Consider the following 15,657-nt stretch of genomic DNA (forward strand, 5'->3'; position numbering starts at 1 on the left):
TGGGTCGATGAGTTTTATTTCGAGTCTCAACTCAGAACACCAACAGCAGCTACATGGAGTTATTAATCGATGAACACTGATGAGGGTGTGATAAAAATAAAAGCAGTTCATCACAACGCAAGCACAGAAGCACATCTTGACAAAGAGCCGTTGGATGATCGATCAACCGATGGGTCGGAGGCGAGCGCGCTCTAGCTTTCTTAGCCGACGTAGTAGAGGGGGTCGGGCAGCTTGAAGGTGCGCGCCCCCTCCGGCGCGCCGATGATGTCGCTCCACTGGTCGCCGATGTTGCCGACGATGACGTACCCGGCGTCCTGGAGCTTCCGGCGCTCGCCGGACTTGAAGCCGATGGCGGTGCCCTTGAACCCGACGGGCTTGAGCAGCAGCTTCATCCAGCCGTAGTAGCCCTGGCGGCGGAGGTTGACGACGGTGATGGCCCTCTGGTTCTCGGTCCGGCCCGTCAGGAACACCGGCTTGATGCCGAGCGAGATGAGCTTGTCGAACAGCCGCTGCGTCTCCGGCAGCGCGAGCGCGCTCCCCTCCAGCACGTACGCGTTGAAGCTCGTCGCGTTGAACGGCTCAGTACTGCAAGGATGATGATGATGATGAAAAGAAACACGCAGTGGTTAATGGCAATGCCAGATTGTTAATCGTAGTTTTAGACCGTAGCAGATCCAGTGACCAGCCAACTCATAGTTGGCTAATACACGACTCAAACACTTCCAATTATATTATTTCCGTTTAGAAAAGTTCGTATGTGACTTGATCGACGACTTGGAGATGGTCGATATCGATACGGTCAGCAGCAGCAGGCTGCGCCGCAGCCTCGATGATGACGACACTGTTGGTGAACAGCTAAAGTTGGCCAGGTGGACCAGTAAACTAACTAATCTTCTAACACGAATTACACAACCGACACGTCTCAATTCCGATCTGGCATCGATGTCATGGAACCTTATCCACGTCCCCATCTGGCGAAAATCGATATTTTTGAAGGATCTGAAAATTTTCTTTTAATTTTTTGCTGTCCGTTCATGCTTGCTAATGTCCCATACAAACACAAGAATGTATTTCTTTGATTTTCACGTGCTTGTAAATTTATTTTGAAATTCTCCTTGCAACATTTGTGGAAAAAATTAAACATGTTTTGAGAAAATGTTGCATGGCATGTATAAAAAAAGTTACTTTCGTTTGTAGATGGATATTTTGAATTAATTTGTCCAAAAACTATGTGCAAGAATATGTATAGGATCCTAATAAACTAATTTTTAACGATATTTTGAATTTACTTTGTTCAAAAAATCCGTGCAAGAATATGTAGGCGACAGGCAAACTAATTTTTTTGAAACTAAGATGGCAAAGGTGCACCGGTTCCATGGTCCCTCGTTAATCTCACAACCACTAACCCATTCCTCACATTCTCTCTCCACTACGCTGTCAACGGAAGATGCCCGCCGGGGTTGATAACCTCCGAATTGCCTCGTCCCCCATCTGGCATGTTTAATTTGCTCAAGCTCAGGATGCGACATCGCCCAACACGGCCTGCCTTTCCCTTTTCAGAGATGGTCAGATGGATATGATACGATACGACGATGCAGATCCGTTCATCATTTTTCTCATTTGTTTATTTATACTCCATTATTGCGTAAACAAATTGAGCTTAATACTTTTGCACCATTTAGCTTTGGTGTTAGTTCTGAGTTTGTCAAGTTTCAGTGCTTGCAACTCCCAGCTTAACTGCGCTGGAGCGTAGATGTACATACTAGGGAAATAAAAAATATACGTGCGATTTAACCGGGTATTTTTTTAGGATTTATCCAGTTTTTAATACTCCCCCATCCCAAATTATAAGTCATTTCAAGAATCTTGGAGAGTCAAAGCATCTCAAGTTTGACCAAAATTATAGAGAAAATTATAAAGATTTATGACATCAAATAGGTATACTATGAAAATATAATTGATGAAGAATCTAATGATACTTAAATGACATCATAAATGTTATTATATTATCATATAAATTTGGTCAAATTTAAGATACTTTGACTCTCCAAGATTCTTGGAATGACTTATAATTTGGGATGGATGAGTAGTAGGCAATACACTCGTACGGTTACAGGAACTTCGTAAATTTCAAAATATGCAGGTCTGGAAATTCTCATAATGTTAAGATATGTATGCATATATGTATCTATAGGAGTAAGTATGTATATGTGTATACGGCTGTCTATATATCTATATTATCTTTAAAAAAATATACAAGCAGTACATGACCAAGTATGTTAGTTTTTTAGCGATGGATGGTTCTTTGTACGTTCGTTGTATCATCGTAGTATGTTCGTATATGTACGCGTACCCGAAGCCGTGTTTGGCGTAGTAGGGGAGGTTGGAGAGCGAGGTCTCGTCGATGTCGAACACCCACACCTCCCTGCCGTTGCCGGCGAGCTTGAGCCCCTCGGCGTAGGCGATGGCCTCGTCGACGACGACGCGGGAGTCCCGGCGGTAGTGCCCGCCGAGCATGTAGTGGCCGACGTAGCCCTCGCAGTCCGCCGGCACCGTCTTCCAGTCGCGCTTGTTGTACGCCTCCACGGCCAGCCGCCAGCTGTCGCACGGCACGCCGCCGCGACGGCCGAGGTCACCGGCGGATCCCACCAGCGGGCGGAGCGCGTGAATCAGCGGCGCCGCCACGCCGGCAGCGGCGTCCTCCACCGCGCGCGCCGTGGGCATGCGGATGTTGAGCTCCCATGCGCCGAAGGAGGAGCTGGCGGCGGCCACGAGAGCCACGAGGACGACGAGGAGCTTGGCCGTCGCCATCCCTAGCTAGCTAGCTACTGGTGATGTAGTATGCCGTTGCTCGTCGAGATGAGCAGACCGTCGTGGGAGCACGTAGGGTTTAATAGAGGCGTGTTTGATTGACGGGTTGCTAATAAACTTGTGGGGCCCGCACGTCAGGGGGTAGACGTGAAGCGCGTGGACTGTTTTTCTTTTTGGTGCGAAAACTGTCAAAAGGGAAGGTTTGATGGGGTGCTATTCGTCGCATGCTGCGACTAGCTACTAGTAGCGGTCCAGTCCCAGTAGAACATGGTCTACAAATATAATATTTTATATTTACAGATATAATATTTTATATTTACAAATATTTGTAGTCATTTCAGCTAGATGCATTGTCTAGAACTTTAATAAATTTTCTAGAGAGCACCTTATATATAATTTATAATTTGTAGAATGTAACACCGGAAGTTGGCACAGAGATATGGTTCATAATATTGAAATAAAATAATATTTTTACACATAGAACAATTACAAATATTCCAGCTAGATGTTCCAGAGATATTATTAGGAACATTTGTAATTAATCTAGCCAGATGTATTGTGTAGAATTTTTATATAGTTGTTCTAGGAACCATTTAAAAATTTTGTAGAACTTCTATAAATGGTTAGAATATCAGAAATCGTTTTGAAACAAATAATGTTCTACACTCGAAAGATTTAGAAATTCTTTAGAAAATGTATGAAATAATAATGCTTAAGGCAAGCTTTTGGCTGACACATTGATTTCTTTTATAGCGATGATCCTGACAATGCAAACTGGATTAACCGCGAATACCTAGCCACGAATTAAAGGAGATGCTATGCTATAGTGTTGCTGATCATTGATGTTTTGACGGTACGGTTCGACACAATGATGATTATCTTTAGCAGATTTGGCACACGATCGAGTCGACGGATTTTATCTTTAGTTTGCGCACCACAGTGTCAGCCTTCTCGTGCTGTCACATGCATGAATAATCATGAACGGCGCGCGCGACAAGGCCACTTTCATGATCAAATATATAAATAACCTACACGCGAGCTATGCTTCGGCTTTGCTAAGAGCAAGTATAATGGGTCCACCAATTCGTCCCCAAATTTCCAAAACCCAAACCCTAGATGCCGTCCCCAAGATGAGCCGGCAATCCCCTATCTTTGTTTTTTTCTCATACATACAGTCACGGAAGTTGTTGATCCAAATGGCTGATTTCTCCTTTGTGTTGAAGATGCAACTATGGAGCTATGCCTTTGTGCTGAAGATGTTGAGATGAACTATGTTCCTTCAATTCGATTTGTTTTGATGTGTTGTAAACTTGTAATGGCTGATTGCCTATCTATATGGTTTTCATATTGTGTTGTGTATAAATGGCCATGCATTTCTTGGCGATGCATTTCGGATCTTGGACCTTGCATGACAAAATAGTATATGCCACCAATGAAAGAAAATGTCGAATTAAGGTCTGTTCATTATCTCCTTATCATCGGGAGAAAAGGACAGCAGAAGAGGATTAGTAGCCTATGACCTAGCTACTGTATTCCCTCAACTGCCACTTCGGAACTTAGTTTTGAATGGTGAGATAAGGTGTACGTACTAAAGTTTACAGAGCTGCTTAAACATCCCATTTCCATCGCCTATGGCCCCAGTTGCGCCCTAAGAGCTGTCGACTCATCAACTAGCATCGGCGACTACCAATGTATCAAAAAGGAAAAGACTCCAATGTCATGCTTGTCCCCGTGGCAACGATTGACATCTGCAATTCTGCACATCCAGGGGATGAGGAGACAGAATAATGGGATTAGTCCTCAAAACATGAGAACATGCTGTTCCGAAAGAGGGATTTCAATGGAGTTTTTGCAAAAGTCGCTGGGTTGGCTGACCCATACTTCTGTGTACGGATGGGCCAGGAAAGACTTTAGAAAAATGTTTCTACCAGGAATTATTTGGAATATATTTCGCAAAAAAGGGAATTCTTTGGACTACACGTACGATTCATGCATTAAGCTGCATTTGAGAAGCAGTGAACACTCAAGCTTGAGGCTTAATTAATTGCAATCCTAAGAGCTTGTCCCTTGTTTAGTTGTTTAGCATGGGTGATATATTACATTTTTATTCAGAAATGCTATAGCAGACTAATTACTGTGTAGTTATATTTTTCATTGTCAACATATATATATGAGTCCCCAATTTCGAGTGGAAATTTAACTGCAACTAACGGAATATTACTGAAAACTATGTGCTGCACATGGTTGTTGGGCTAAAATTAGCAAAGTTGAAGTTCCTTTCTTTCTCCTGCACCAAAATAACCCGTCAACTTAAGTTCCTTCCATATTACCTTTGCTTATAAATGACAAGATGTTACCGCAAACAATAACATATCTATACAGCTTATACTAGTACAATTGGAAATGTCTATAATATTACCCATAGCCTTAAAAAATTGCTCTAAGAAAAACTTGTTCAAGATCACGAAATAGGTGGAAAGTTTGGTTTGATGCCGCTACGGTTGTTGAATACTAATTATAAGCTTCATTTGGTGCTACTAGCTACATTGTAATTGATGTTGATCTTGGTTGTGATCAGGAGGCCAGTACAGGTGATAAGGCCGTTGCACCTCCTTGGACTGAGTTGATGCTCCCTGTACATGACACACAAACGAAACAGGTCATCTAAAATGAAGTGCCTTATAAAGTGAAATACTGAACTCAACGCACGAAAATTTTTACTTGAATGGTAACCACATATATGATACGCGACTATGAAAAAAAGGTGTTTTGCAGATTTTGGTATTATATATGCATGAATAGTAGCTTCCTACTTGGCAACTCAGTATAGATAGAAACTGATATTTTGCATGAATAGAGAAAGCATGAAAAAATAAAGATATTTCAGTTCAATTGGAAATGAACAGAGTAAATTAGCTGGAGGAAATTTGACATTGCTACATACACGATGACAATATGAAAGATACCAAAATAGTAGCACTAATATTAGTATATGCATAAACACAAATATTTATAGGAGGATAAGCATTATGAGCAGTGCTAACTCTTTATTTTCCAGAAGATGTTAAGGAACATTTTAGATAGCAAAGTAGGGAGACAAAGCAATGATTCGACAAGAATAAAGGTTCCTGATTTCCTGCCCATGTCGTCATGCTCTTGAAATAAAGAAAGTCTGGTCATGTATTAATTTCCACTGCATTTGGGCCCTAGTATAAAGTGTAAAAGGATGGTCCTTTGTCTAGATATATATATGCATGCTGTTAAAAGGCATATGTAAATCTAAGATGACCCATATATTGAAGCCAGTATGAGATGAAACTAGCTGCCATGCTAAAGTCCTGTTTATGATGCTAGCATAAAACAATTACTCCCTCTGTTCTAAAATAAACTAACATCTATGACATCAAATTAGTTTAACTAAATCAGCCATGAAATATGTCAAGATAGCATATTTATTTGGTATTGTGTATGTTAATATGGTATTCAATAAACTTGATCAACAAAGATAGTGTATATGTGCAAAACTAAAAAAAGGTCTTGTGTTTTGGAAAGGAGGGAGTAGCAAATAGTACACAAAGGTATCCTCACAGTTACTCAAGTCTAGTTTGTACAGGACTCCGAAGCACTCGAGAGTTTCGAAGATATTATAGAAAGCTTACCGCTTCTGTGCTTGCTGATTGGCAGTCAATTATCAGTTCTTCCATTTCAGCAGATCTGCAGCCAACTTTCTGCTGCTGCTCCTGTTGCATTGTTGAAGTTGGAATGGAAGCCAAGTTACAAGAAGATAGAGTGCAGGTACGATATAATGCTGATCAGAACCTGTTAGCTAGTTGCAATGTATTTCCAGCAAATGGGTTCAAAATAAACTGAAAAGCACCTGGTTCTTTTCATTTTGATGAAGGATTGCTGGACAACAGAACCTACTTCTACTGTCCAGGACGAGTGACGTACGTATGTTTCACTTCAGGTTATATTGCTGTTGAAACTGTGTTCGATGGTGTACCGACATGGAAAGGCATGGTGGGTACTTGTTTTGCATGCAGATCTGATCGGACATGCTGTTGTGATGGTATGTGGTGGTTGTCACACTTTTCTCTCCTTGATCACGTGATACCTGATTGCCTACTGCACCAATCTGCAATATCAATCCATGAATGGTAAAGATTCTATATTTCCTAGAAAAACTCTCATTACTTGAATGAATTAGGGTACACGACACACTAGAAAGTTGTTGAATACTTGGTACAGTGTTTGTTTTTGCAGTGGGTGGATGTAATTTTGCCCAGAGGTAGCTTTCATTTTGAGAGAAATGATGTGAGTTGAATTGATAGATGGTTCATACATATGCTGTTTGTTCTCCTTTTAATTTGCTTCGTTGTGTGGTGTATTAGACAATTAGCTCCCTATAAGCTGGTCATACACCAAACTAACTGATCATTCTCCATGCAATAGTTGAATCAGTAACAAACATATCAACATTTCACTTTACTAAAAAAACATAGAGGTGGATGGTGAAATAAATGGAAAATTCTGGCTGTGAATGAGAATGGACTAGTCTTGCATTAATTAGCAAACATTAGTGTCTGATATTGACATATATACTGATATACAGCCAGGGACAATCAATATTATTTTTTCCACTTTTCTTCAATGCTAGGAACCTAGAACTCCTAACTCCTGAGTGAAGTTTTTTTTAAAAAAAAAATCAAATGACTGAGTGAAGGTAGCGTACTTACCTCATGAGACATCTTCGAAGTAGCAATGCTGCAATGGCCACCAGTAGACTGCCTCTGCCGTTTCTGCTGATGCTGGGGCACCATGGCGACCGTCGCTGCTGTGGCATCAGCAGCACAGCCAGGGAGCACATTCTGCATTGCCTCCGAGGCCTCTGCCACATTTTCACCTTCCCTCGTGCGCTGTTCCACCATTGCTGTGCCAGAACGCAGCTGCGTCTGGTAGAAGACCTTGGATACGACCAGCTGCCCGTCCTTCTCCTCCTGGTCGCCGAGGTGGTACTGGTGCATCACCCAGTTGGTCTTTTCCGGCTTGCCTTGTTTTCCGTAATTAACGTACAGCACCAGGATCTTTTTGCACCCCTTCTGCTGGCCGCCCACGATCACTGGACGCGTCTTGCCAGTCTTGTGCCACCGCGCCTCGCCGACATCTTCACTGCCGTGCAGGCCACGATCTGACTGGATCTTTCTCCTCTTCCTTGTGCCTGTGGTGTAAGCTTTGGATGTCCTGTGGAAGAAGTGCTTGGTGAGGCCGTCTCTTGTCACACCTAGTGATGATCAAATTGCTAGGTAAGCACGAGAGTTTGAGCAGTCACGATATTTACAAATCATGACTTCTATCTGTTAATTTGATATGAAGCGCATATACTGTTGGGTGACGGTCGGAATTCAAAGAAGAAAGAAGTAATATGCATGGTTTGGTGATTAGCATAACTACATGCATGTTTAGTCACAAGTTTAGAGAAATCAGCTGTCTGCGGAAGGAGTACTAGAATACAAAAGTCTAGAGACCTAGCTGGCTATTTGGAAAGAATAGAAGAATGCCTTTGAACACACTCAATCAAATGTGGAAGAAGGAAAAGCAAACTGGAAAATTAAGGGATAGCAGATGGAGCACATTAATAAGATATTATACTTATGCCACATTCCAGATCCAGGGGTTAATGTTAATGTCAATAGTAGTTGTTTGCGGAATAGAACAACTCAGTAGCAACATGTCACATATCATACTCCAAAACTAGTTATAGTTGATAAAAAAACGTTCATGATGGTGTACTGCTGTGTGCATGAATACATGGCTGTAGGTTCAAGGGTGTGATATCTCTCTCTCACCTGGGAGATTCTCTGGATGAGTGTAGCAAATGCCATCATCTCCTTTTATGGTGGGTATAAAGTCGTCTATGAGAGGGTGAGCTCTGGAGCCTCCTTCCTTCACCAAGGACTCCAGGTGCTCTATCAGCTCCTGATCTGACGGATCGAACTTGACACCGGCCGGAAGCCCAATCATGTCCTTGCAATCGCAGGATTATCAGCAAACGGCCATATAAATGAGAATTCAGAAGAGAATCAATATTGTTGCTGCACCCAATTATGAATGTTAAAAGCTTCATGTGCCCTATGTAGCATATATATACCGGATTGCTGTCGAAGCTGTGGCCACAGCTGGGGCAGCGCCGGGAAGCTGAGGTCTGGCGGTCCTTGTGCTTCTCTTCGGTGGGCTCGGAGGTGCAGCAGCTGCTGACCATGGACCCTGAGTGCCCCCTGTTCATGTTGGCTTCATGTGTTGAAGCATGGATAATATGTCAGTTACTCGTTTAATTTGGTGTTAGAAGCTAAACACAGTCCGAAGAAACTTGACACCAGAAAGATCAAGAAAGGGGAAGGAAAGATCAAATAGGAAGATTTAATTATTAGGTAGGTGCAAGCAAAAATTGTTGATTGTATATTTGAATTCTTCAACTTTAATATAAGAGACACGGATCAGATCGAGAAGGGGGTAAAGGGTACGGCGCCATCATCCTCCGATATCTTCCTTCTCTACTATGAAATTCAACCTAATTGAACGGTAATTCCACACAAAAAGAAAACTGAACAGTTCAAAGCCTTTAATTTAGCATCTGCTGAACAATCTGATAATCTGAAATGGTGTCCAAAATTGACTGCTAGCTAGATGCAGTGCTGCCTACGAACCTCTCACTACCTTTAATTCGGTTTTGATGCGTGCATATATGAACATTTTCTAGCTATCTTATTTCAATTTTGAACACGCAGATTCCAGGAAAAGGGGGGTTAATAAATTGAAAAGTGGTCTAGCTACGCAGTAGGAGCTAGCTAGATCAACCCCAAATCGACCACAACAATGCCCGATAGCAAGGGAAAGCTAGCTGAGGCGTACGACGAGAGAGATAGTCCGCTCGGAGAGAGATCAGAGGGAGCTAGGTGAGATTGAGAAAGGAGCTCACATGATGCGGCGGCGGTGATCAATATCCTCGCTGTCGCGATGCAGCTCCCGGATCGCCGCGGTTGCCGGCCGGAGGCGCGCACCCAAGCAGCAGCACTGGAGGTCTGGAGCCCACCCGGAAGGGAGCGCAGAAGATCAGAGGGGACGGAAGTATGGACGACGGGAAGGATCTCGCGTGCGTGCTCGTTTTGTGCCGCGCCGCTTCCTTGCTTCCCAAGCCAACGCGGGGGCGGGAGAACCCGGCCGGCAGTGGATCATCATCAATCATCATTGCTGGCGAACGACGCGTACGGTGGGCCCCATCAGCAGGGACACATCACACAAGCAAGCAAGACCCGTGGCTAGTGGGTGCACCACGCGCGAGCAGCAGGAACCGCATATCCCACCGGACCAAAAGCTTCCTCTGGAAGGCAGGGCCAGGGCCGGCCGGCGGCCGCGACGCACGTGAGCAAACGTGACACTGCCTCCTTCCTCCCCCCGAGTTTAGACTACAAGTCATGTATTGCCATGGACTGCGCCAGTCTCGATCGAAAGATTTCACACGAATCACACACACAAACAGTTGCGGCAGTCAGCTAAACGTAATTTATACGCAAAAACAGCCAGGCTCGTTTTACCTCGTGTGGTTAGTTTTTACCCCAGCTGAGTAGGGACAAGATCTTTCAAATTAAAGAAAACACATTATAAAGGAGAATATCGAAATCATACTGATATTTTAGGTGTTTTTTTTTGGTGAATTTGTCTAAAAAGGTATATGCCCTAGTTGCGTTCAAACGTGAGGTAACTGCTTACGCCTAGTTGTCTGGGCTTGCATCTAGGACCGAATAAAAAAGTTGTTCTAGGTGCTGTCAAGAAGCAAGACACGAGAATTTACTTTGACGTCAAACCGAAGCAAGCATTTGCCACGAACACACGACCTCGTCGGCCAAAAGATGAAGACTAAGCAAACCATCTGTCAGACTTCACAGAATAATCACAAATCCATTACCAGGTTCATGTATATCCAGCATAAAAACAGAATCAGGGGGGCCGTGGCCACCACGCATACCATGACCAGGACCCACTTGCCACGCACAATCAGTTAGGCATCTAGAGGCGCATCCAGGCATCCAGCATATTGCATAGCGTAATGGAAGGTATAAAGGTCACTGCCCAACAGAAAAAGATATCAACATACTACGCGTTCTGGACATCTAGCTTCTCTGTAACGCAATCTGTATACATCCCTGGCAAACTAACTAATGGCCACCCAAAAGGGGTAGCTTTAAAATCAAAACAGCATACCAATAAACCATCACTCGAGTGAGTAACTTAAGTGTTACCCTAGCTTGGCTCATCATGATAATTGATAATGACTACTCTCTCCGTTCCAAATTGTAGGTCGTTTTGGCTTTTCCAGGGGCATAGATATTATTATGCATGTAGATATAGTGTATGTCTAGATGCATAATAATATCTATGAACCTAGAAAAGCTAAAACGACATACAATTTGGAACGGAGGGAGTAGTTTACAACAAACGGTCCGTAAGGGTCACATAAAGATGAAAATGCCTTTAACTAATCAGAATGTTTGTGACTTGTGAGGTTTGATCACTTGAGCACGTGTGAATGTGACATACAACACCTTCATTTTACCAGGTTGCAGATCAGTACTTGCAGTAAATGCTTTGCAACTGACAGTCTCAACTGCAGCACAGTAGTACAAGCCGCCTGCCATGAGCCTCGAGGTTTTCTCCAAATCAGCAAGCAAAGGCATCTCATGCATGCATGCTCCTACACCTTCCTGTTTAAGCATTTAGCCATTTACTACCTGTGACAGAAAAGAAACAACCACCATTACTTCGTCAGATTCTGACAGCTCAAAAGCACATACATGAGGAAATGCATAGTATTGAACCCAAAAATATGTTTTTTGTTCAGTAAGTTGTTCAAAAGTTACATAATACCCTAATTAACAGCATGTTTCTGCACTGGGTACAATAGCTCTGCATGCCGCTAAAACTTCAACAGTATAATTCATGTGTTCTATATCATGCAAAGTCTAAAAAAGCTCGTTGGAGGTGGGATCACAATTCACACCCAGCATATCATCCTCATTTGGACTTGTTAAGCAATCAGTGGCATATTAGGGACTGTCTCCAACAGTCTAGATTGAATCAGCTATCGTGAAAAGATAACATTAGCAGGAAGACGTAACTGTAAGAGACAATTTACCTCATGAATCTACAATGATTGGAGTTGGCATGGAGGCTTCATCCTTGGATACTTCAGCCATTGCATCTGTGTGGATATTGGTCATCACTGGCATCTCCTTCTCCCTCCAAATCGCACGAACTTCATCAGTCCGGAATCTTTGCGTAAATGTCGACTCCTCCAGGGGAGTGGTCTCACCATGTGCATACGCCAGTAAACCAGTGTATGCAATCATTGCCCCATTGTCTATACAATAGCGGTCATCAGTTGCAAACAGCCTACCCCCTCTTTCTGAGCACATAATCCTCATCATCTCTTGTAAACGCTCATTGCAACCAACGCCACCAACAATAAGAACGTCCTTTGAATCACAATGTGCCATGGCACGTTCAGTAATTTCAACAAGCATGGCAAACAGAGTTTCCTGGGTAGTTTATGACTTCAATGTGTCAATTATGCATAGTCAATTATTATCCACAAGGAAAAAGGAGTTTATGAGTACCTGCAGTGAGTAGCACAGGTCTGCAGGTGTGCACTCATTGTTTTTAAGCTTTTCAATTGCTGTAGCTTCAATAAAGCTCAAAATGCCACTAAATGACACATCCATACCCTTTACAACATAAGGGAGATCAATGAACTTTTCTCCCTTCTTTGCAAGCTGAACAAGGAAAGTAAATACAGTACATCAGGAAAGCTGAACAAGGAAGAGAGAATGTGCCATGTTGTACAAAGACATAAACGTTTTGAATGAAAAAAATGTCTTCAAAACAAAAGGAATGAAAAAAGATAGTAGGGACAGGTCATACAATATTGAAGTGGTGATATGAGAAAATGAGGAAACACAAGTGATCACATAGACTGAATGAAATCATGGAGAACTTCATTGCCCAAGCACTCTGTCACACAAAACTACTCCCTCCAATTCCAAATATAGGTTTTAAATTTCTATCAGGTCAAACATTTTTTAACTTGGCCCATCAATATATGGAAAGTCAAATACATTCGCAATGTATGGTTAATACTACCAGATTCAGAATGGAAAACACTTTCACAATATTTTATTTTCACTATTCAAAATGGTATATTTTTACAAAAATTGTAAGTTAAACTGTCACAATGGAGGCCGTGTCATTGTCCTAACAACTTAAATTTGGAATCAGGGGGAGCACATAGGATCTTCCCAGCATATTATATAGTTCAATACAGAAGTATAACCATATGAACCCTACAATGGTTTAACCAAACATACAAAAGTAATCTTCCCCACACATACAACAGCAGTACTGATTTGACAGAGGCAACAGACCAGCCACTAAATGCATGGCCAACATAAGTAAATTGCTTAAGAATTTCATTGCGTGGGTCAATTGTTCAATAAATGCTAGTGGCTAGGATCAGTAAACAGCTCAAGCCCAACTGACAACCCCACATTCATACCCACCAGTTCATGCTAAAAATCTTCATGCAGCACTATAACTTCTACCATTTTCCTGAACACCAATTGGCCACCCAGTGCATTTACATCATGGTTTTAAATAGCGGGCTATAGCAAATAGCGGTTTTATTAAAAAAGCATGAAAAATACAAATAATTCATGCACAAAACACATGGTAATTAAGAAAAGTGATGAACACAAGACGTCCAAGCAGAGTCTGTTGTTTTATTAGCATCACTCCGGCAATTTGAACTGTTGTGGCAGAGCTTGAGACAATAACGCCCGCACCCATCCAATGAAATCAAATCAAGAACAAGCCATTGTTGGACCGAAGCAACTCCACACACTCGATTACTTAATCGAATTAACTCCAAAGAAGAGAGAGTATAGATCAGGGAAAGGGTCGTGAGTGTCAGGGGTGAGACAACCTTGCATTGTGTAGATAGGACTGGGACATGTTGAGGTGCTCACTAGGTACTCTCAGCGGAGGGCACGGACCTACGGAGTCTTGATTTTGCTGCTCTGCCCGCCGAGAGTAGCTGCCTGTCGCAGTTCTTCGAAGGGAGAAGCGGGAATTAGGGACCTGTATGCTTCTTAGGGTCTTTTGAGTTGTTTTGGACCTATGTGGGTTGCAAATTTTAGTAGCTGGGCATCACGTTTTTGCCTGCAAGTAGAGAAATGCGAGTAGCGCCGCTAAATGACTGGTAGCGCTAAGCTGTTTAGCGCTGCTAAAGCGTGCTTTAGCGGCCGTAGCTGCCATAGCTGTACAAATAGCAATAGCTTAGCGTAGACCCTTTCTAAACGCTATAGCGCCGCTATAGCAGAGCTATAGCCTGCTATTTAATACCATGATTTACATCTATGCAATACAGTGGTTCATGGTGACAAGGTCTCAAATAAGAGTAACACTCACAGAAACCAGCATCTATGTGCATGTGCAGCTAGAATTGAAACAACATTGAGCTGGAGCTATAGGATAATCAAGTTATCATTTGATCGAACAGTTTACCTGCTCAATGTTATACCCAGGGCTGGGGTCATTGGAGAGCTCAAGGACCCTGGCAAAGCGGTCGAGGCAGTTCCCAACTGCGATATCGATAGTCTCCCCGAAGATCCGGTACCTCCCTTCGCTGTAGGCGATGACCTGCGTGTTCCCCCCGGAGACGTAGAGCACGACGGGGTCCACGGCCCCCGTGACGGCACGCCCCATCTCGATGTGCGCGACGCAGTGGTTGACCGCCACGAGCGGCTTGCTCCAGAGGAGGGAGAGCGCGCGGGCGGCCGCGGCGGCGACCTGGAGCGGGCCGCCCATGCCGGGGCCTTTCGTGTAGCAGACGCAGGCGAGGTCGGAGGGGGCGATACCGGCCTCGGCTAGCGCGGCGCGGAGGAGCGGGAGGAGGTGCACGAGGTGGTGCTGCGCGGTCTCCCGGGGAAGGAAGCCGTGGCCCGGCGGGGTCACGTAGGTGTGGCGAGGGTTGGAGAGGATTTCGCCCGAGAGGGAGACCACGCCGATGCCGATCTTGTTGGCCGAGGACTCCAACCCCAGCGCCAGCGGACCCGTCGGGCGGCGGCTCGCCGGAGACGGCGACGAGGACATGGCGGCGGCGGCGGTAGGGTTTTGGGGGTTTGTGGTAGACGAGTAGACAACGAACGGAGGAGACAGGAGAGGAGAGAGGAGTCGAGTCGGCTCGAGTGGACCTGCCAAATGTGAAATTGTAGGAAATCGGGCCCATATAAGCCTATTATTGAACTTGCTCTAAGGGCCCATATGAGCCTATTATTGAACTTGCTCGAGTCGGCTCTTTATCCTTCCACCTTGGCTTTCCCTGCTGCTCCCGGGGGAACTGCTCGGTGCTCGCCATGTGTGCCTGCTATTTGGTTGTGTTGCAGTGATGTGCTGTGGACGCTTAGGTTCTGGTGCTGCTGCCCGATTTGCTAGCAGAACTGAAAGCGATGAGCTAGTCCCTTTCTTCAGAAACATGAATAGTACTCGCAGTTTTCTTTCCTTCTTCTGAAGGTCCAGTCTTGAGTCTTCCACCATCCCCGTTGTTTCCAAGATGCTGAATGCCATCGGTTTCACTTAACTATCCTTTCTTCTGTTCTGCCGGTGCTTTGTTTCTTGTTTGCATGAGCCTTCAAAATCTGTTGAGCTCCCTGAGGCGGTTAATGAGTTGCACCGAAAGGTGCAGGACACAGCTAGTATGGGAGGGAAAAACAAACCATTTCTTTCCTAACACGGAAA

At 43.9% G+C, this 15,657-nt stretch overlaps 3 protein-coding genes across 5 annotated transcripts; all 3 read right to left on the reverse strand.

Annotated features, from left to right (window-relative positions):
• LOC117847974 (stem 28 kDa glycoprotein) lies at positions 1-2,863 on the reverse strand. The gene is made up of 2 exons (XM_034729284.2): positions 2,354-2,863; positions 1-585 (listed from the first exon to the last, which is right to left on the reverse strand). The coding sequence occupies exons 1-2, from the start codon at positions 2,809-2,811 to the stop codon at positions 201-203; spliced, it is 843 nt and encodes a 280-aa protein (XP_034585175.1). The 5' UTR covers positions 2,812-2,863; the 3' UTR covers positions 1-200.
• Positions 2,864-5,109: 2,246 nt separating this feature from the next.
• On the reverse strand, positions 5,110-10,017 carry LOC117849534 (NAC domain-containing protein 75). Of its 3 annotated transcripts, XR_004639041.2 has the most exons (7): positions 9,788-10,008; positions 8,960-9,099; positions 8,658-8,835; positions 7,548-8,092; positions 6,689-6,946; positions 6,471-6,551; positions 5,387-5,444 (listed from the first exon to the last, which is right to left on the reverse strand). XR_004639041.2 is itself a non-coding variant. In XM_034731108.2 (6 exons), the coding sequence occupies exons 2-6, from the start codon at positions 9,092-9,094 to the stop codon at positions 5,349-5,351; spliced, it is 1,035 nt and encodes a 344-aa protein (XP_034586999.1). In that variant the 5' UTR covers positions 9,095-9,099; positions 9,788-10,017; the 3' UTR covers positions 5,110-5,348. The 3 variants fall into 3 exon arrangements, 1 of the variants encoding a protein (XP_034586999.1); XM_034731108.2 differs by lacking the exon at positions 6,689-6,946 and having other exon boundaries at positions 5,110-5,444; positions 9,788-10,017; XR_004639042.2 differs by having other exon boundaries at positions 5,281-5,444; positions 6,471-6,946.
• Positions 10,018-11,093: 1,076 nt separating this feature from the next.
• Positions 11,094-15,110, reverse strand: LOC117849533 (uncharacterized). Its single transcript, XM_034731107.2, has 4 exons — positions 14,425-15,110; positions 12,483-12,638; positions 12,002-12,404; positions 11,094-11,597 (listed from the first exon to the last, which is right to left on the reverse strand). Exons 1-3 carry the CDS (start codon positions 15,010-15,012, stop codon positions 12,003-12,005), a joined length of 1,146 nt encoding a protein of 381 aa, XP_034586998.1. The 5' UTR covers positions 15,013-15,110; the 3' UTR covers positions 11,094-11,597; position 12,002.
• Between the last annotated feature and the right edge of the window lie 547 nt (positions 15,111-15,657).

The sequence above is a fragment of the Setaria viridis genome, chromosome 3 (genome assembly GCF_005286985.2).
Source record: "Setaria viridis chromosome 3, Setaria_viridis_v4.0, whole genome shotgun sequence".
Taxonomy (NCBI): Eukaryota; Viridiplantae; Streptophyta; class Magnoliopsida; order Poales; family Poaceae; genus Setaria; species Setaria viridis.

Excerpts from the sequence above, each read along its gene's own strand:
- LOC117849533 (XM_034731107.2), bottom strand. The coding sequence starts at position 15,012 with ATGTCCTCGTCGCCGTCTCCGGCGAGCCGCCGCCCGACGGGTCCGCTG. Across the intron at positions 12,639-14,424 it reads CTGGGTATAACATTGAGCAG|CTTGCAAAGAAGGGAGAAAA; the intron begins GTAAACTGTTCG and ends TTCCTTGTTCAG. Across the intron at positions 12,405-12,482 it reads ACCTGTGCTACTCACTGCAG|GAAACTCTGTTTGCCATGCT; the intron begins GTACTCATAAAC and ends TAAACTACCCAG.
- LOC117847974 (XM_034729284.2), bottom strand. The coding sequence starts at position 2,811 with ATGGCGACGGCCAAGCTCCTCGTCGTCCTCGTGGCTCTCGTGGCCGCC. Across the intron at positions 586-2,353 it reads TACGCCAAACACGGCTTCGG|TACTGAGCCGTTCAACGCGA; the intron begins GTACGCGTACAT and ends TCATCCTTGCAG.
- LOC117849534 (XM_034731108.2), bottom strand. The coding sequence starts at position 9,094 with ATGAACAGGGGGCACTCAGGGTCCATGGTCAGCAGCTGCTGCACCTCC. Across the intron at positions 8,836-8,959 it reads ACAGCTTCGACAGCAATCCG|GACATGATTGGGCTTCCGGC; the intron begins GTATATATATGC and ends TGCGATTGCAAG. Across the intron at positions 6,552-7,547 it reads CTTCGAAGATGTCTCATGAG|GAGCAGCAGCAGAAAGTTGG; the intron begins GTAAGTACGCTA and ends ACAATGCAACAG.